At 50.5% G+C, this 13,737-nt stretch overlaps 1 protein-coding gene across 1 annotated transcript in view; it reads right to left on the reverse strand.

Annotated features, from left to right (window-relative positions):
- LOC8035826 (CREB-binding protein) overlaps positions 1 to 12,777 on the reverse strand; it is a 54,990-nt gene extending 42,213 nt beyond the window's left edge. The window contains 6 exon segments of the mRNA XM_029980876.4: positions 4,648 to 4,794; positions 5,476 to 5,680; positions 6,281 to 6,559; positions 6,968 to 7,147; positions 8,077 to 8,534; positions 12,249 to 12,777. Of these exon segments, the coding sequence (XP_029836736.4) occupies positions 4,648 to 4,794; positions 5,476 to 5,680; positions 6,281 to 6,559; positions 6,968 to 7,147; positions 8,077 to 8,534; positions 12,249 to 12,327 (1,348 nt within the window). The 5' untranslated portion in view covers positions 12,328 to 12,777.
- Positions 12,778 to 13,737: the final 960 nt, after the last annotated feature.

Here is a 13,737-nt window from a genome sequence, read left to right on the forward strand (position 1 = left end):
AAATGTCGCCTATAAAGCTTCTAAATTTCATGATTTTTGACGTCAAAAATCAAAAGAAGCGAGGAGTGGGAGAGAAGGGCAACAAAAATAAAAACGCGCGCGCGCGCACCTAAGAATTTTTTTTTTTTTTTTGCAATGCAGTATTTTTTTGTGTTTATGACTACAATTTGCATCGTTTTAGACAATAAAAAAGAATACAACCCTTGGGGTGTCAGTGACCCTTTAAGATGATAATCGAAAAATTCTGGAAATTCGCACTAGGCTACCGTAACAATTCGGCCATTTAACGGGGGGGGCTCGATTTATTATATGTTCGGTAGTATTAAAGTGAAAAAAGGTTTTGGTGCAGTGTTGATGCAAATTCCTCATATTTTGGCAAAACTTAGAAGGATGTAGCAGGGTAAGTGCTTTTGGCACAGCTTGCCGCAAAGGGCGCAGCAATCACATCACTGCATTGTCAGAATTATTGGCGAAAGAAGGATTGATAAGTAAGAAATTAGGATATAAGCAGGACGGAGTTCTTCCAGGTCTCCCCAACAGGTGGCATCAGTGCGTTCTCTCGACAAAGGTAGTCACAAGCGGTTGTAATGCACTCGGTCACACTCACGACGCAAATGTGTGAACCCGCCTTTAGAAAGACAGCACCAGGACTAGTAACAGTTAAAACCAACAACTACTACTACTACTTTTACTACTACTAGTGACAAACAGCTACCGTGTTTGCATAATTCTAACGTGCACCTTTTTACGCCAAAATCGGTGCCCAAAACTACATGCGCGTTGCAATCAAAACCACAACCCGAAATTAAAAAAAAAAAAACAGTGCTCGGTATCAGGTGGCTAGCCCCATCGCCATTGTGACCGTTTGTTTACATTCGCCATTTCGGTATACGTATAACGCGCATTCGCTCGTGTCTACCGACTCGTGTCTGTCGTTTTAAGATGAAAAAACAAAAAACAATTCCACTGGGAGGCTTTATTTAAACAAAAGGGCATCACGCTGGCGGGAAAGGATAACGGAGCAGCACTGCGCGGCCTCGCAATCCCAGCCTCCCACTCACTAGCAAAGTGTTGTTTGGAAGACGACCCTGCCACAGGCGACGGTCGCGCACTCGTACATGCGGAAGGAGCGCAGCACTTAAACCGCTTTAAAAAGCAAGTATTACCTCTGTGGACAGTGAAGAACCATCGTCGGACTCTGTTAACTGCGACTAGTGCACGGCATTCATTTTTGTGTTGGCGTGCCTTTCATAAAACCTGTTCCATCAGGTATGCGTTCAATCTTCATTATTTTACCTGCACAATAGAATCAGCAGCAATTTACTTTTTGATTATCTGGAAGCTAAATCGACCTGCACATTAGGATTGGGGCGCGTTAGAATCGTGTAAACACGGTACCACACCTCACTAGTTCGAATTCTTTTTTGTAATTTGAACAACTTCCATGGTTCGAAAAACGCTGCAACAGAAGTCCACGTATAAAAATCCAGTAATATGCTCGCAAATCAGCTCCGCCGCCAGCAATTCAAAGTGCAGCGCGCCGCCAAGTGGGATTGCATTGTCCGCTTTACCCGCAGCTAGATGGCAGCAGACGCCACCAGACTCTAAGAGTTTTGCCATGTCTATCCATCCATTGCTTACGGCTGCGGCACTCTTTTGAGCACGTTCGGTTTGGTTACCTAGTTTCAACCGTTCTTTCCTCCCCTTGCTCTTCGGTTTGAGACTCTTGAGTTATGTTGCCGGCGGTTCTAGGTTACGTTATGTGCTAGACTGCTGTTTCGCAACGCCGTTGACGGGCGTAAAGTCGACACCAGGTGGCTTCTAAGCGTGCATTCGCAGAAGGAGCCCTTGAGCAAGAAGAGCGCGTATTAAAGCTAGCAGCACAAGCTAGCCCGTGCCTGTCGCCTTGGCGATCCTATCAGCTGAAAGGTTCCCAATTATCAAGTCAGTGACAACAACTGCGTACTGCTTCCTCCGGGATGAGGAGGAGACACCGGTACAGCCCACATATGGCAATCCACATTGCGGGTTATGAAGGCACTTTGCGTCATGTACATCGCCTCGTCTTCCGCTGCATCCGTGCACAAAACTCGAAGACCATTACATTAAAGAAATGTGATTACGGGGATTTTTCACCGATAAAAGGTGGTAGTTCTCAGCACTCCTGAGTCTACCTGCGTCAAATGCGGTTTTCTTTTTTTCGACGTTATTAGCTTGAACTTCATCTAATTGCAAACACCGTAAATCCCACCTAAAAAAACTAACAGGCTTTTACTGTGCTCTACTATTACTCCGAAAGAACACCATTCTTTCAGGGTGTCTAGCAAATTATTACTTTGAAATTCCTCGACTTTTCCAGGTTTTCCCTGACCACTGTAGAGGCGGTTAAGTATACAAGACCATTACAACACAACGCATTGATCATTGAGCACTGTATCATTTTGCATGGGCTTAATCCAACTTGCATATTTTGAAATATTCGGGTTTGTCCAGTCCGGATTAAACGAGCACTTTCTTGCCGCCGACATCGTCAGTGAAGAGGCCACTCCCGGAAACACTATGAAAACACGACATTCAACCACACACGTCAATAACCGAATGGTACCATGGCCGCATGGCCGCCAGATGCACACTTTCGGCTTAAGGCTTGGATTAAACTGGGGTCTGCGACTTTCCCATTTGTTACTAAATCTAGTAGCTATACCTGAATCTAGTGTAGTGCCTTGCCCTCTATCCAATTCAAGGCTTTGACTAGATTTTTCGGCTCTTCCCTTTGCATCGGGTAGCATACTCTACATTGGGTGAGCAGAGCCCGCGCTCCACTCTAAACAGAATTTAATGCCTATTTTTCTATTTCCAAGTCGTCAAGTCTTTGCTCAGGGAACTCGATGTCGTTTCCGGCTCATTTTCCCTGACCGGGCTCGCTTTTTGACAATATCCCTGACAATTCCCCGACCTTTTTCTGCAATTAAAATTTCCATGACAATTCCCGGTTTTCTCGGTCGCTAGACACCCTGTCTTTTGGGAGTACTGTGGAGTAGTGGACCAAACGACCAAGAACCCGTGATGCAGAAAGTAGCATTTGTAAAGTAGCACCTTGGCAAGCTTCGAAGGAAAGCATTCGTTTAGCTTGACGGCGATTTGCAACCAGAATGTGATGTAGGCAAAAGCCTGCACAAGCGGACAATGTAATTTCGTACATCGCAGCAAATGTAGGATGGGAGTCGCGCCCATTGGTGGAAAGAGGAGCCAAGCCCCGCAACCCATCATACGCTCAAAAAAGGCGTCGGCAGTACCTCGACAGCTATTCTCCGCAAAGGCAAAAGACACTTCCCTTCATTACCGAGTAAAGCGTCACGAACGACTTTACAGCACGTAGAGCATACAAAACTGTCTTCTTTCGCTCCTGCTCAGCCTAAGCTTCCGAATCGCATAACGGCGAAAACGTGGGCTTCTTTCAGGTCGAGCCGCCCTCTCCTAATACGGTCTCAGGTGCTGAAACGCCGCGAAGGCGAAGAACGCCAACCCCGTCACTTGAGTTTCCTCAACTTGCAACCGGGCCACAGTGGATGGAACACATCCAAAAGTGGTGCATTGAGCATCCTACACGAGCCCATGCGTCAAAAGTGGCCCCGATACGGAAACGAAGGACGTCCTGGGAGCCAGTGCGTCACATTGTCGCACATCACGATCTCTGCAGTTAATCTCAGAACTTCACGACAAAAAGCACGAGACACAAGTGGCATTGTCGCCCTGGCGTCCCAATAGACCCTTTCCGAAATTGTGAAATGACGCATAGATTATGCGCAGCCGCCATTACCGTATTTACTCGAGCAACAGCCACACTATTTAGGAACAAGTCCGTTGTGTCTACTTTACCGCAAAGCACATATACAGCCAATCATCGCGTTGCGCATAGATAACATAGCGAATAACAAAATCAAGAGCACGAGTCTCCATACAAATGCAACCTTCACAGATGGTATCTTCGCGTGAAGACGTTATCTCTGTCCTGTAAACAGTTGGAATCATGCTGTAGATCACAGTGATTGGCAATCCGCGTGCTCCGCGGAAATGCGAACCCTCAGGTTTTGTTCATAATTGGTGCGGCTATTACTCGAGTAAATGTGGCAGTTGGTCTAGTCGCTTCCAGCGTGCGAAGCCCGTGATTGGTTCTGAGTTTCCGCCGAGCACCAACGCAGCACTTGTGTGGAATGCGTTTCGATCTGAACACACTCTGAATGCCGACAAAGCGCTCGCATCCAATGCGTGCTCTCGGTGCAGGACCAAATAATGGCAGCCGCACCACATAATCTATGCATCATTTTGAAATTACGAAAAGAGTCTATTTATGGCTGCCAAAGCTTCCGTAGACCGCCAGGCCGGAGAGCGACCTACGACAGACCCGGCGTCTGCCACATTCCCCGCCGCCGCCGTGACATTGCCAGGATCGCAACCAGCTACGCCGTCACACTTTTTGACACCTTTCAAGCGGAAACCGAGGGACCACTTTTTCGGACGCGCTAAACGTGCCGGTCTGAGCCGCATTCGAGGCACTGTAGACGAGAGCAGAACTGTAGACGAGAGCAGACCTGTCTATCGTGGCAGAAGGACCCGAGAAAAGTCGACGGAGCAAGCGAGACTCACTCTGAGAGACGCCCTGCCCCCTGTTGACAAGCTGGTTGACGCTGGCCCCGCCGGCCGCGTTGTAGGGGAGCCCCAGGGCCGCGTACGCCCGCTGCATGTCCGCGGGAGCCGGGCTCTGGCTGGGCTGCGTGGGCTGCACCGCCGCACCTGCGCAACAAACCGGCCAATTCAATATCCAGGGCACTAGGAACGTGATGGGCTCGTTGACTCCAAGATCAGATAATTCTGACTTCTGCCTAGTTTGTGCAGGTCTTAAGTGCTTAGTTGGATGGATGTTATTTCGGTATACTTTTTAAATCATGCAGTTTGTGCACGAAGTTTGAACGATTCCTGCATCTTGCAATCTTTAGGGGATTTCTCGAAGCCACGAGAGTAAACCCCGGTTTTAAGTCAGATTGGCAGCATTAGGAACGAGCCGTAAGGGGTAAGAATGATCTTCTCAAAGAATCAGGGCAGTTCGGCAGCCACTCCCGCCGCTGGCGCATCCGCAGCCACAAGGCAATAATTTTCATTCTGCTGTTTCGAGGTAAGAGTCAATGGTTAAAAACTATTTGCAGCCCTACTACGGGACCTAGGCATGCAGATATACGGCTAGTTTTATTTCCACGACTGTGCTGTTTTCTGCACCAAGTTACTTTTATAATAAATGCTTCCCACTTTTTCCAGATAATTCTAACAAAAATTGATTGATCCCTTCAAACTTTAATTCCAAAGGAAACATATCTATCAGCAGCATTTTATGCAGGCCAACGACACGATGAGGCATGAACGGCTTCTTTGCATGCTCCCTTGTGCAAGGCACAGACAAATCGAAGATTGTGAGCTCACCGGCTTGCTGCTGCCGCCTGTCCGAGGCCTGCTTGAGCGGTAGACAGACCGGGCAGTCGTTGCGGGTGCAGTTCTTCCAGTGCGAGATGATCTGCCGAGAGGAGGCGCAGTGGGGCACTGGGCATGTCTTGCCCGCCTGGCAGTTGGTCATGTGGTTCAGCACGTTCTTCATCGTACGGCAGTGAGGAAGCGAGCACTGGCGCACCTGCGGCGTGCGCAAAACGCAAAGGGAGCACAAAACGCTGTCATACATCTGCGTTGCACCCACAACCGTCACAGCAGCAACGGGGCTAGGCAGTCTTCCAACACATAGCTACCTTCATCAAGCACTCAAAAGTAAAGTGCTTGCCCTACATGGATGCAGTTGAGCTCTTTCGTCCCCAGCATAGTTATAAAGCAATGCATGCCTAACTTTTTTTTTTCTTTTTTGATGCGCACCGGATATTTACAAATGTCATTAGAGCTAGGCAGAAGCATGCCTTTCTTTAAAGAAATAACAAAACAAGATGCTGACATCTTTCTTCTTCCCATGTTTAATAGAAGGCAAGAAATACAACAGCCCCAGGTGACAGCTGACTCGGCCATGCCCAATAACGACCCCGCCCCAATTGACGGGGGACCGGGCCTGATACCCAGGGCAAAGCCAAGGCGTGATACAACAGTACCAAACCAACCTATGAACTCATGCTTGCAGCTTCCTCAGATTTGGTAAAAAGTACACACTCCTCAAACACGATGGGCTCGCCTTTGTAAATAAGTCAAGAACCAAAACAAAAAAAAACAAAAAAAGAAACGGCCCCCTCACCTCTCCATTGGCCGCCTGGGACTCCCGCCGCTGACACTTGTGCGCGTGAAGCAAGAGCACGAGCTGCTGCTGAATCAGCTTGCGCTTCTCCGGGTCGGCCGTCGAGGGCGCTGCCGCGCCGAGGGGAGGAGCTACCCCGGCCCCGGGCGACGGGTGGCCTGGTCCTTGCTGCTGGGGTGGGGCGGGAGGTCCGCCCCCAGGGGGTGCCCCTTGAGGCCCTGGGGGCTGGCCCTGCTGCTGCTGGCCCAAGGAGGAGCCCAGGGGACTCTGCTGGCCGTGCTGCAGAGCACAAAACCGAGCAACCTCTAGGGCGAATGCTGATAGAATACGCTTTGGACTCGGGCAAACAGCAAGGGTCCGTCTTCCGGGGGCAACGTCGAAATCGGCTACTGATGTTTGACTAAATGGCAGGTTCTTTTGGCAAAAATATCGACCATCACATCTCCTTCATTCAAAAGTCAAAAATAAAAAGTTTCCCTCACAAGCACTACATCGCTTACAACCAGACTGATTCTAGTTCTTGTACCATTGTCCTTTGTGAAACCATTGCACAAAAAGAAGCTATAGGACCTTATATTTTAGAAAGCGATTTTGGACTATTTGTTGCGCAGCGCGACAAACTTTCCGAGCAAGCGTTGCTAAGCTAGAGACCTAGAAGGAGGGGAAGAATAACAGAAAGTCACTCACGTTCTGCAGCTGAGAGGAGTCCACGGCCGCACTGGGGTACCGGGGTGGTATTCCCATCATGCTGCCCCCCAGGCCCGGGACCAGTGGCCTCTGCTGCGGTGGTCCACCCAGAGATCCCATGACCTGGCCGTAGCCCCCGTGGAAACCGGCGTTCGCCTGGCCCATCAACCCTCCGGGACCCTGTTGCCACACCAAAGCGAGAAGACACGACGGCTAAGCGAGGCGAACAGTCTCGCGAGTACCACATTTTTTCAACTATGGTCCGCGCATTATGGCAATTCAAATGCTCAAATTTTGCACAGTGCAGACTATTTATAGGTGCAGCCTAACAAGGATTTGTGTTTTCGAAACCGTTCGTTATAAGACTTGAGAAGTTTTGTGAACGACAAACTATGTCAATAATGATTACCATACAAGCTTTTTCATACACTAATAAAGCAGGCAATTCTCAAAGCACTGTGTAGCATCTTCTTACATGCAGAATATGCACCAAATGCGAACTACAAACAAAATTCTATCCATGTGAAAAAAAAAAAAAAATTTTTTTAGTTGATCTTTGTTTTTGCATTGTCGACTCCAGCGAAAATGAGGCCGCATAACGGCAACGCTAAGAAGCTCAATAGAGGAGGTCGTTTTGACTCTGTCGTCTGCTATCGCTGCTTGGTTTTCATAGGCAGTATAGAAACAAACCTTGTTTCCAGTAATTTTTTTGCTTCCGCCGTGTCATTCCTATGCACTGACTAGAAGGTTTCAACCGTCGAAAAATCACTTTGCTTTCATATGCAACACCGATTTTACGCTGCAGTGCAAGAAATTTATGGTGGTCCGCGTGCTGAACGACGAAAACGACCTCGTTTCGTCCGCCATTTCGCCTGACTAGCAAGCACCCTACAGTTCACTTGAGTAGCAAATATGCTGAATGTCGACCAAAGTGCACACATTCTCTGTTGCCGACACTCTCTGCCATGAGTTTGCAATGGTGCAACCAACTAGCAAGGTCAACCAACTAGCAAGGCTCATGCAGGGTTTCTATATAAGGCTACCGCTTTAGAACGGGGACGCCACCACCGCGGAAACCGTCCCGAAAGCAGAGAGGGAGAGGCACGCACCTTGACTCCAGGGCCCACCATCCCCGACTGGGGACCCTGATGCGGGGAGTTGGGGCCACCGGCCGCCAGTAGCCCCGCCATAGATGCACGCACCCCCATGGCTGCCTGGGCGGCCCCCAGCTGCGGAGGGCCGTTCAGCAGGGGGCCCGAGGAGCTCACCACCAGGCCCAGCTGCTTGGGCAGCTCCTTCGGGCCGGGGCTGCCATGGTTGGCCGCCACCCCCTTGCTCTGTAGCAGCTGAGAGAGCTGCTGGTGCTGCCGCTGGTTGGCCGCAGCCGCCGCCGCCACTGCCGCCGCAGCCTGCGCTGCCGACGTCGACACCGTGTCCTCGACGCTCGTTGTGCCGTTCTGCTGTGCGTTCTGCGAGGGCGGGCCCAGGTCGCCGAGCGAGGGGCCTCCGCCGGAGCCCATCAGCTCCTCTGGGAGCTCGTTCTCCAAGGCCCAGAGGCTGCTGAAGTCTGGGGAGAGACGCACGACGGTCAGCGCAACTGAAGAGACGACGCCGAAGGTTGCGCTCCGCAACAACGAAGGCCCACGTGCCATTGAGCAAGCTACATGCCGGCACGCTTTTCACAAACAAGCCTGCATTTGCCCTCACCAAGTGTGGGCACTGCACGTGCAAAAAACCCAGATTCGCACGAGGAAAAGCGTCCGAGTATGCGCCGTGCCTACAGCAATGCCACTACGGCGTCGTGACGTTGGAGCGAAGCGCTGGTCTATACACGGGAACAGACAAAACGACGAATGATGCGTCGGGACAATTCTAGTTTTAAAATGACAGCTTTTTGGGCAACCCTTTGCAGAGATTTTGACCTTGTCTGTTGATGTCGTCGTCGCTACAGAGAAACCCTTCTCTCCGCTGTGGCACGAGGCCAAGGAAGTTGGCTTTCCCCGTCGGCCGCGCAGCGCAGAGCCCCGGCATCCCGCCAGTAACGACGCGACGAAAGGAGGGTGTGCCGTGTCGTCTGCTTGAAAGACATGTTTTCAAACATTACTCGTGTTATGCAAAATCCGACTTTGGCAGTATCCAGTTGCTACACGTTATGTTGGTGATTTTAGAAACTTCCACCGCGCTTACCCAATTACTTCACAGATTGCCGAGCACTGGAGGCGGTTGACGGTGGCATCCATGACGGCTGAGAATTAACCATGCCACACCTCTGTCCTCAGGTATGTGACGGCACCATTCCACCCGCATTGCGCTACCGTGCTATAGCTGTCGTTTTCGTTTCTTCGCACATTGTGGGCGAATAATGCTACTTTTTTCGTTTAAACGATCAACCAATCGATGGCATGTCTAGAATATAGTCACGGACAAGACGGGAATGGCAAGGAGGCGGCCTTTCAGTTGTCACAGCTTCGTTACAAGCTTCATACATTCAATAACGCTTCGGCATCTTGCGAGCCTAGAGAGTGCACGTGCAACTGAAATATGATGCAAGGCGATGAGCGGGTGCTGGAGGCGAAAGACACACCGTGCCGTTCTCAACACGTTGGTGACTATGGAGTTGTCGCACCATTTTCTAGCTCTTGTCATATCTGTGACAGGAGAGAAGCCATCCCTCCTGTCAATTTCTGCAGCTTTTCGTGCAGAATTGTAGCGTGCAACACAATTCTGAAGCTGTTACAGCATATTCGTTGCACAACAGGACACGTGAGGATTTCTTTTTCTCATCACCTTGATTCCCTGTGTGGTTTTCAAACCTGTGCTCGTGCCTAATTTTATTTGGCGTAAACTAAACCAATACACTTCCACGAGGAGCTTAATTTTTTTTTTTTTTTTTCCCGATAAAGTTTTTGAATTTATCAAATCTCTAATCGAGTCGGCTGAATGAACGAATGCAAGAAGCCGCAGGGCAGAACCACCACCGAGGCCAAGTACAGTGGCAGCGTTCTGAAGGGCATGCACGGGCAAGAGTGCTCAGGATGCTTCTTCCAGGATGATGCAATCTTACAACATGCATCCTAGGAGAGAACCGAATTTACCTTCAGATTAACGTGCTGCATCGCCGTTACACTGCATTAACTAAAACGGTTTCGAAGATACTATGCTCCTGTGCTACCTCGCAACTTTCCACACTCGTGTCCGACGGCCTGTGGCCAGCCGCACACGCCTTCAGATTTCTGGCTGCCAACAAAAAGCGGCCTCAACACATCTTGACACACGGTCGACCCATCAACATGTCAACGGCAAGATACGAGAGATTACGGGGCAAAATCATGCTCATGCAATGCAGGACACCTATGCAAAGCACAAACCACATGACATGGTCCAATGCTCCACTCCCTATTGCACTCGCCAGTGCATGGTAAAGAATCTTAAGCTAAGCCGAGTGACATCCTACTCTGCGCAACTCATCAATCGCAACGAACCAATGAGAGACTCTGACAACACACTTTGTGCAACACCTGACACAGACTCCCTTGACCGTAAAGCTGCAACTGTCATGCTTGACAACTGTCAAGCTGCAGTGCAATGACAAGACGCCTCACACCAAACACTTTGGAAGCAACGCTTATCAACACGTGCTACACTACGGCTCAAATGCATGCTATGAAATGCCTCTGATTACTATGACAAGCTTCAGCCTAGAACGTTAACCAATGGCACCAGCAGCAAGTATCCGAGCCTCCATTTATACGCTTCTGGCAATGCCAGCACCTGTCGATGAGAGTGAATGCATGCACAGGAAGCACTACTTGCAGGTTCGATGCACTGGACACAGTTCTAGCAGGAGCATAGTGGCACCGGCTCACAACATATTTCTGGTTTGCTTAGTTCACCTGTGTGCTCTGATCAGAGCCTCTCAAAACTCACGAGAGACGCACACATGCCTGAAATGTGCACTGCAATGATGAGCATTCAAGAGAGTAATATACACGGACGAGGACCACCACCAGAGCGCCAAAACACACATGACTCGGTCCACCTACACATGCCAAGAAATAACAGAAAACATAGCGACCGGTGACGCAACACGAGAGTTGGCACTATTTCGCATCGACACCAGAGTTTTACAATAAGCGCTTTTCAAGGCAATGCGTGTTCAACCGTCAGCTTGACCTACGAAACAAGGAGCTCGTAAAGTGTTTCTTCGTTCCAGAAAACACATCTCACTGTAGAAGGACCAGGTACCGATACGGAACGCGGAAGAAGATCACAGTGCTAACGACCACTAGTTAGACGCGAAATCCTCGCCATCCCGCTCAGCCTCCAGAGATGGAAGACGCTGGTGACAGGTCGGCGCTTTGGTAAAGGCATCGACACGAAGAGCCGCATCTCGAAAGAAATTCGGCTCCATCACCGCCGCGATCACTGCCCGAAACACCATTTTTCGAACTCGCTTGGGACCGGAGTTTAATTTTGTACGGCCGAAAACGCGGCGACATGGAAGCGCTGGCACCCGACAAGCTCGCTGCTCTTAAAATGACGGAGGGAGCAACGGCGCCGAAAGTTCGCGGCAGTTTCACGAGTACGGGTCGCGCTATCGACGACGCAGCGCGTCGGAAACCTCGAGTACGGCTCCCACCCGGGTCCACGCGGCTTTAGTCCTCAATATTGAGGCCGAACTGGGGAAAATTCAGCCTCCCGAGCCGAGGATCGGGCGATTTTGAGTTGCAATTAGGGTTAGCGGTCCCAGGCCAACCCCGCTCTCAGCTCGGTCGGCGGGCAAGGTGCACTGGCGAGCGCGGAAACACTCGCGGTCCTTCTCGGAAACATCGGGCTCCGATCCCGGTCGTATTATTTTTGGAGAAGAGAAAAACTGACAAAATCCAAAACGTCCCGCCGCAAAAGGTTGAGGCCCAGACACGGGCAGCGCGATTTGAACGCAAGCGGGTTGGCCGATGCTACGGGAAAGTCGGGCACGGGGAAAATCTGTCGGCCCCACGACGCTGTGCGAGTCGGCCGAGCGCTCTAAACGCACGGAGAAACCAGGCTTTTCATGCGGCGACGTCAAACGGACAGTAGGTCCGGTCGTTCGGGGCCCAAACACACAGTATCGAGGCTCAATTTAAGCTCCGGAGCGCGGGATGCGGTCCAAAACATGGGCCGACCCAGCGACACGGGAGCAGCGAAACAGCGATCCCAAGAGCACGATCACGGTTAGACGGACCCGGGCCGAGCAGCCGGGGATGGACGGGCGTAGGACGTGAAAAAGAGTTGCACTCACCAGCGCTATCCGACGAGAGGCCCGCTTCTGACAACTTCTGTCGCTTCGTCGGCGGTCCGTCGACAAGATGGTCAGCCATGTTGATAAGCCTAAACCACTGATGCCCTATGCGCTCAAGAATGGGGAAAGATTATCAAGAATTTAAACCCTCGACATACCAATACACTTTTAGGAGATCTGATGGTCCGACACGCGCACAAATATATGGTTGCACAGTCCGATTTTCTTCTTCATGGTCAAGGCACGGATAGAGTCTCTTCATGACGGTGTTCTACGGCATCGTACTAGCCCATCAAAACTTCAACGCTCCGCGACTGCCCAGGCAAGCATTGCCGAGCATCGAGCCGTCGGGAGCTGCAATCCCACGGCGAACGGAGTTCAATCTCTTACCGGAGCTACTCCATGAAGGTTGAGTGTGAACAGTCGCCTCAAAAACGGCCACTGGGACGAAAAAAGAAGCCAAATTTCGGCGGAGAACACCTCAAATTTTGGACCCCTTATTCATCCAAAATGGCGGCTGTTGATGAAAAGTTTTTCTACGCTTGTAAGAGAAAACAACGAAGATTGCCGAGCAAACATTGCCGAGAGAACAGACAGAGCCGATTGGCTGAGTCGGAGCACGTGACCCAACTAGTACGCCACCATTGGCTGACTTTGGTCGACTCGCAGTAATGGCATCCCGAACACAGACCGAGCGAGTTCCGAGCACGCTCCGAAGCCTCTCCGAATGTTTTAAGGCGCGATGAATTATGGGATGGCCGTATTCCCAGCTTGCAATGCGCGCGGCTCAGATTTTTTCTTTGGATTGCTCTCTGTCTGCGAGGTGTGTGTCTGTATTGCTTTTTGTTTCGTCGCAAAACACGATTTTGCTCGCGGACAAATGGAAGGCTGAGTATAAACCCCATTAAATAATTCCTTCACTCGAATTATTTCTCCTCATACATTCGAGCAAATCTGAAATAACGGGAGAAGCGCCTCCGTCTACCGGTGGCGATCCAACGAACCGCGTCAGTCGGCTGGCTGCGACAGCCTTAAAAAAATATATAAAAAACAAAAAAAAAAAAAAACGAGAACGCGCTCTTGTCATTTTATTCACGTAATAAACAATTCTACTGCCGCCTATTTTTCGTATTTTAAGTTCGGAGACGAATCGGCTGAAATCTGCACGTTAGAACTGCACGTCTATGCGTTCGCCGGTTGCGGGAGCGATCGGGTCCCTGCGGTGGAAATCTCAGCTGGTCTATCAGCTGATCGCCAATTTGGCTCTCCGCAGCAGAAAAGTCATGTCTACGCTACCTCCTGCGTACCCTAAACAGTGCACCGAACGCGTGCGCAAGCTTGTGCAGACACGGGTAGATACTGGAATGTCCGTTGGAGACAAGTAGGTCGGGATTTCAGGGTGCCCGAGTTTTGAGGCGAGGCACTAAAATGGGAAGGGACTCGGATCGTAGTACGCCTTGCGTCGTCCAACTGTCATATGCGTTTCCAC

The sequence above is a fragment of the Ixodes scapularis genome, unplaced genomic scaffold, assembly GCF_016920785.2.
Source record: "Ixodes scapularis isolate PalLabHiFi unplaced genomic scaffold, ASM1692078v2 PGA_scaffold13__105_contigs__length_92229423, whole genome shotgun sequence".
NCBI classification, from domain to species: Eukaryota; Metazoa; Arthropoda; class Arachnida; order Ixodida; family Ixodidae; genus Ixodes; species Ixodes scapularis.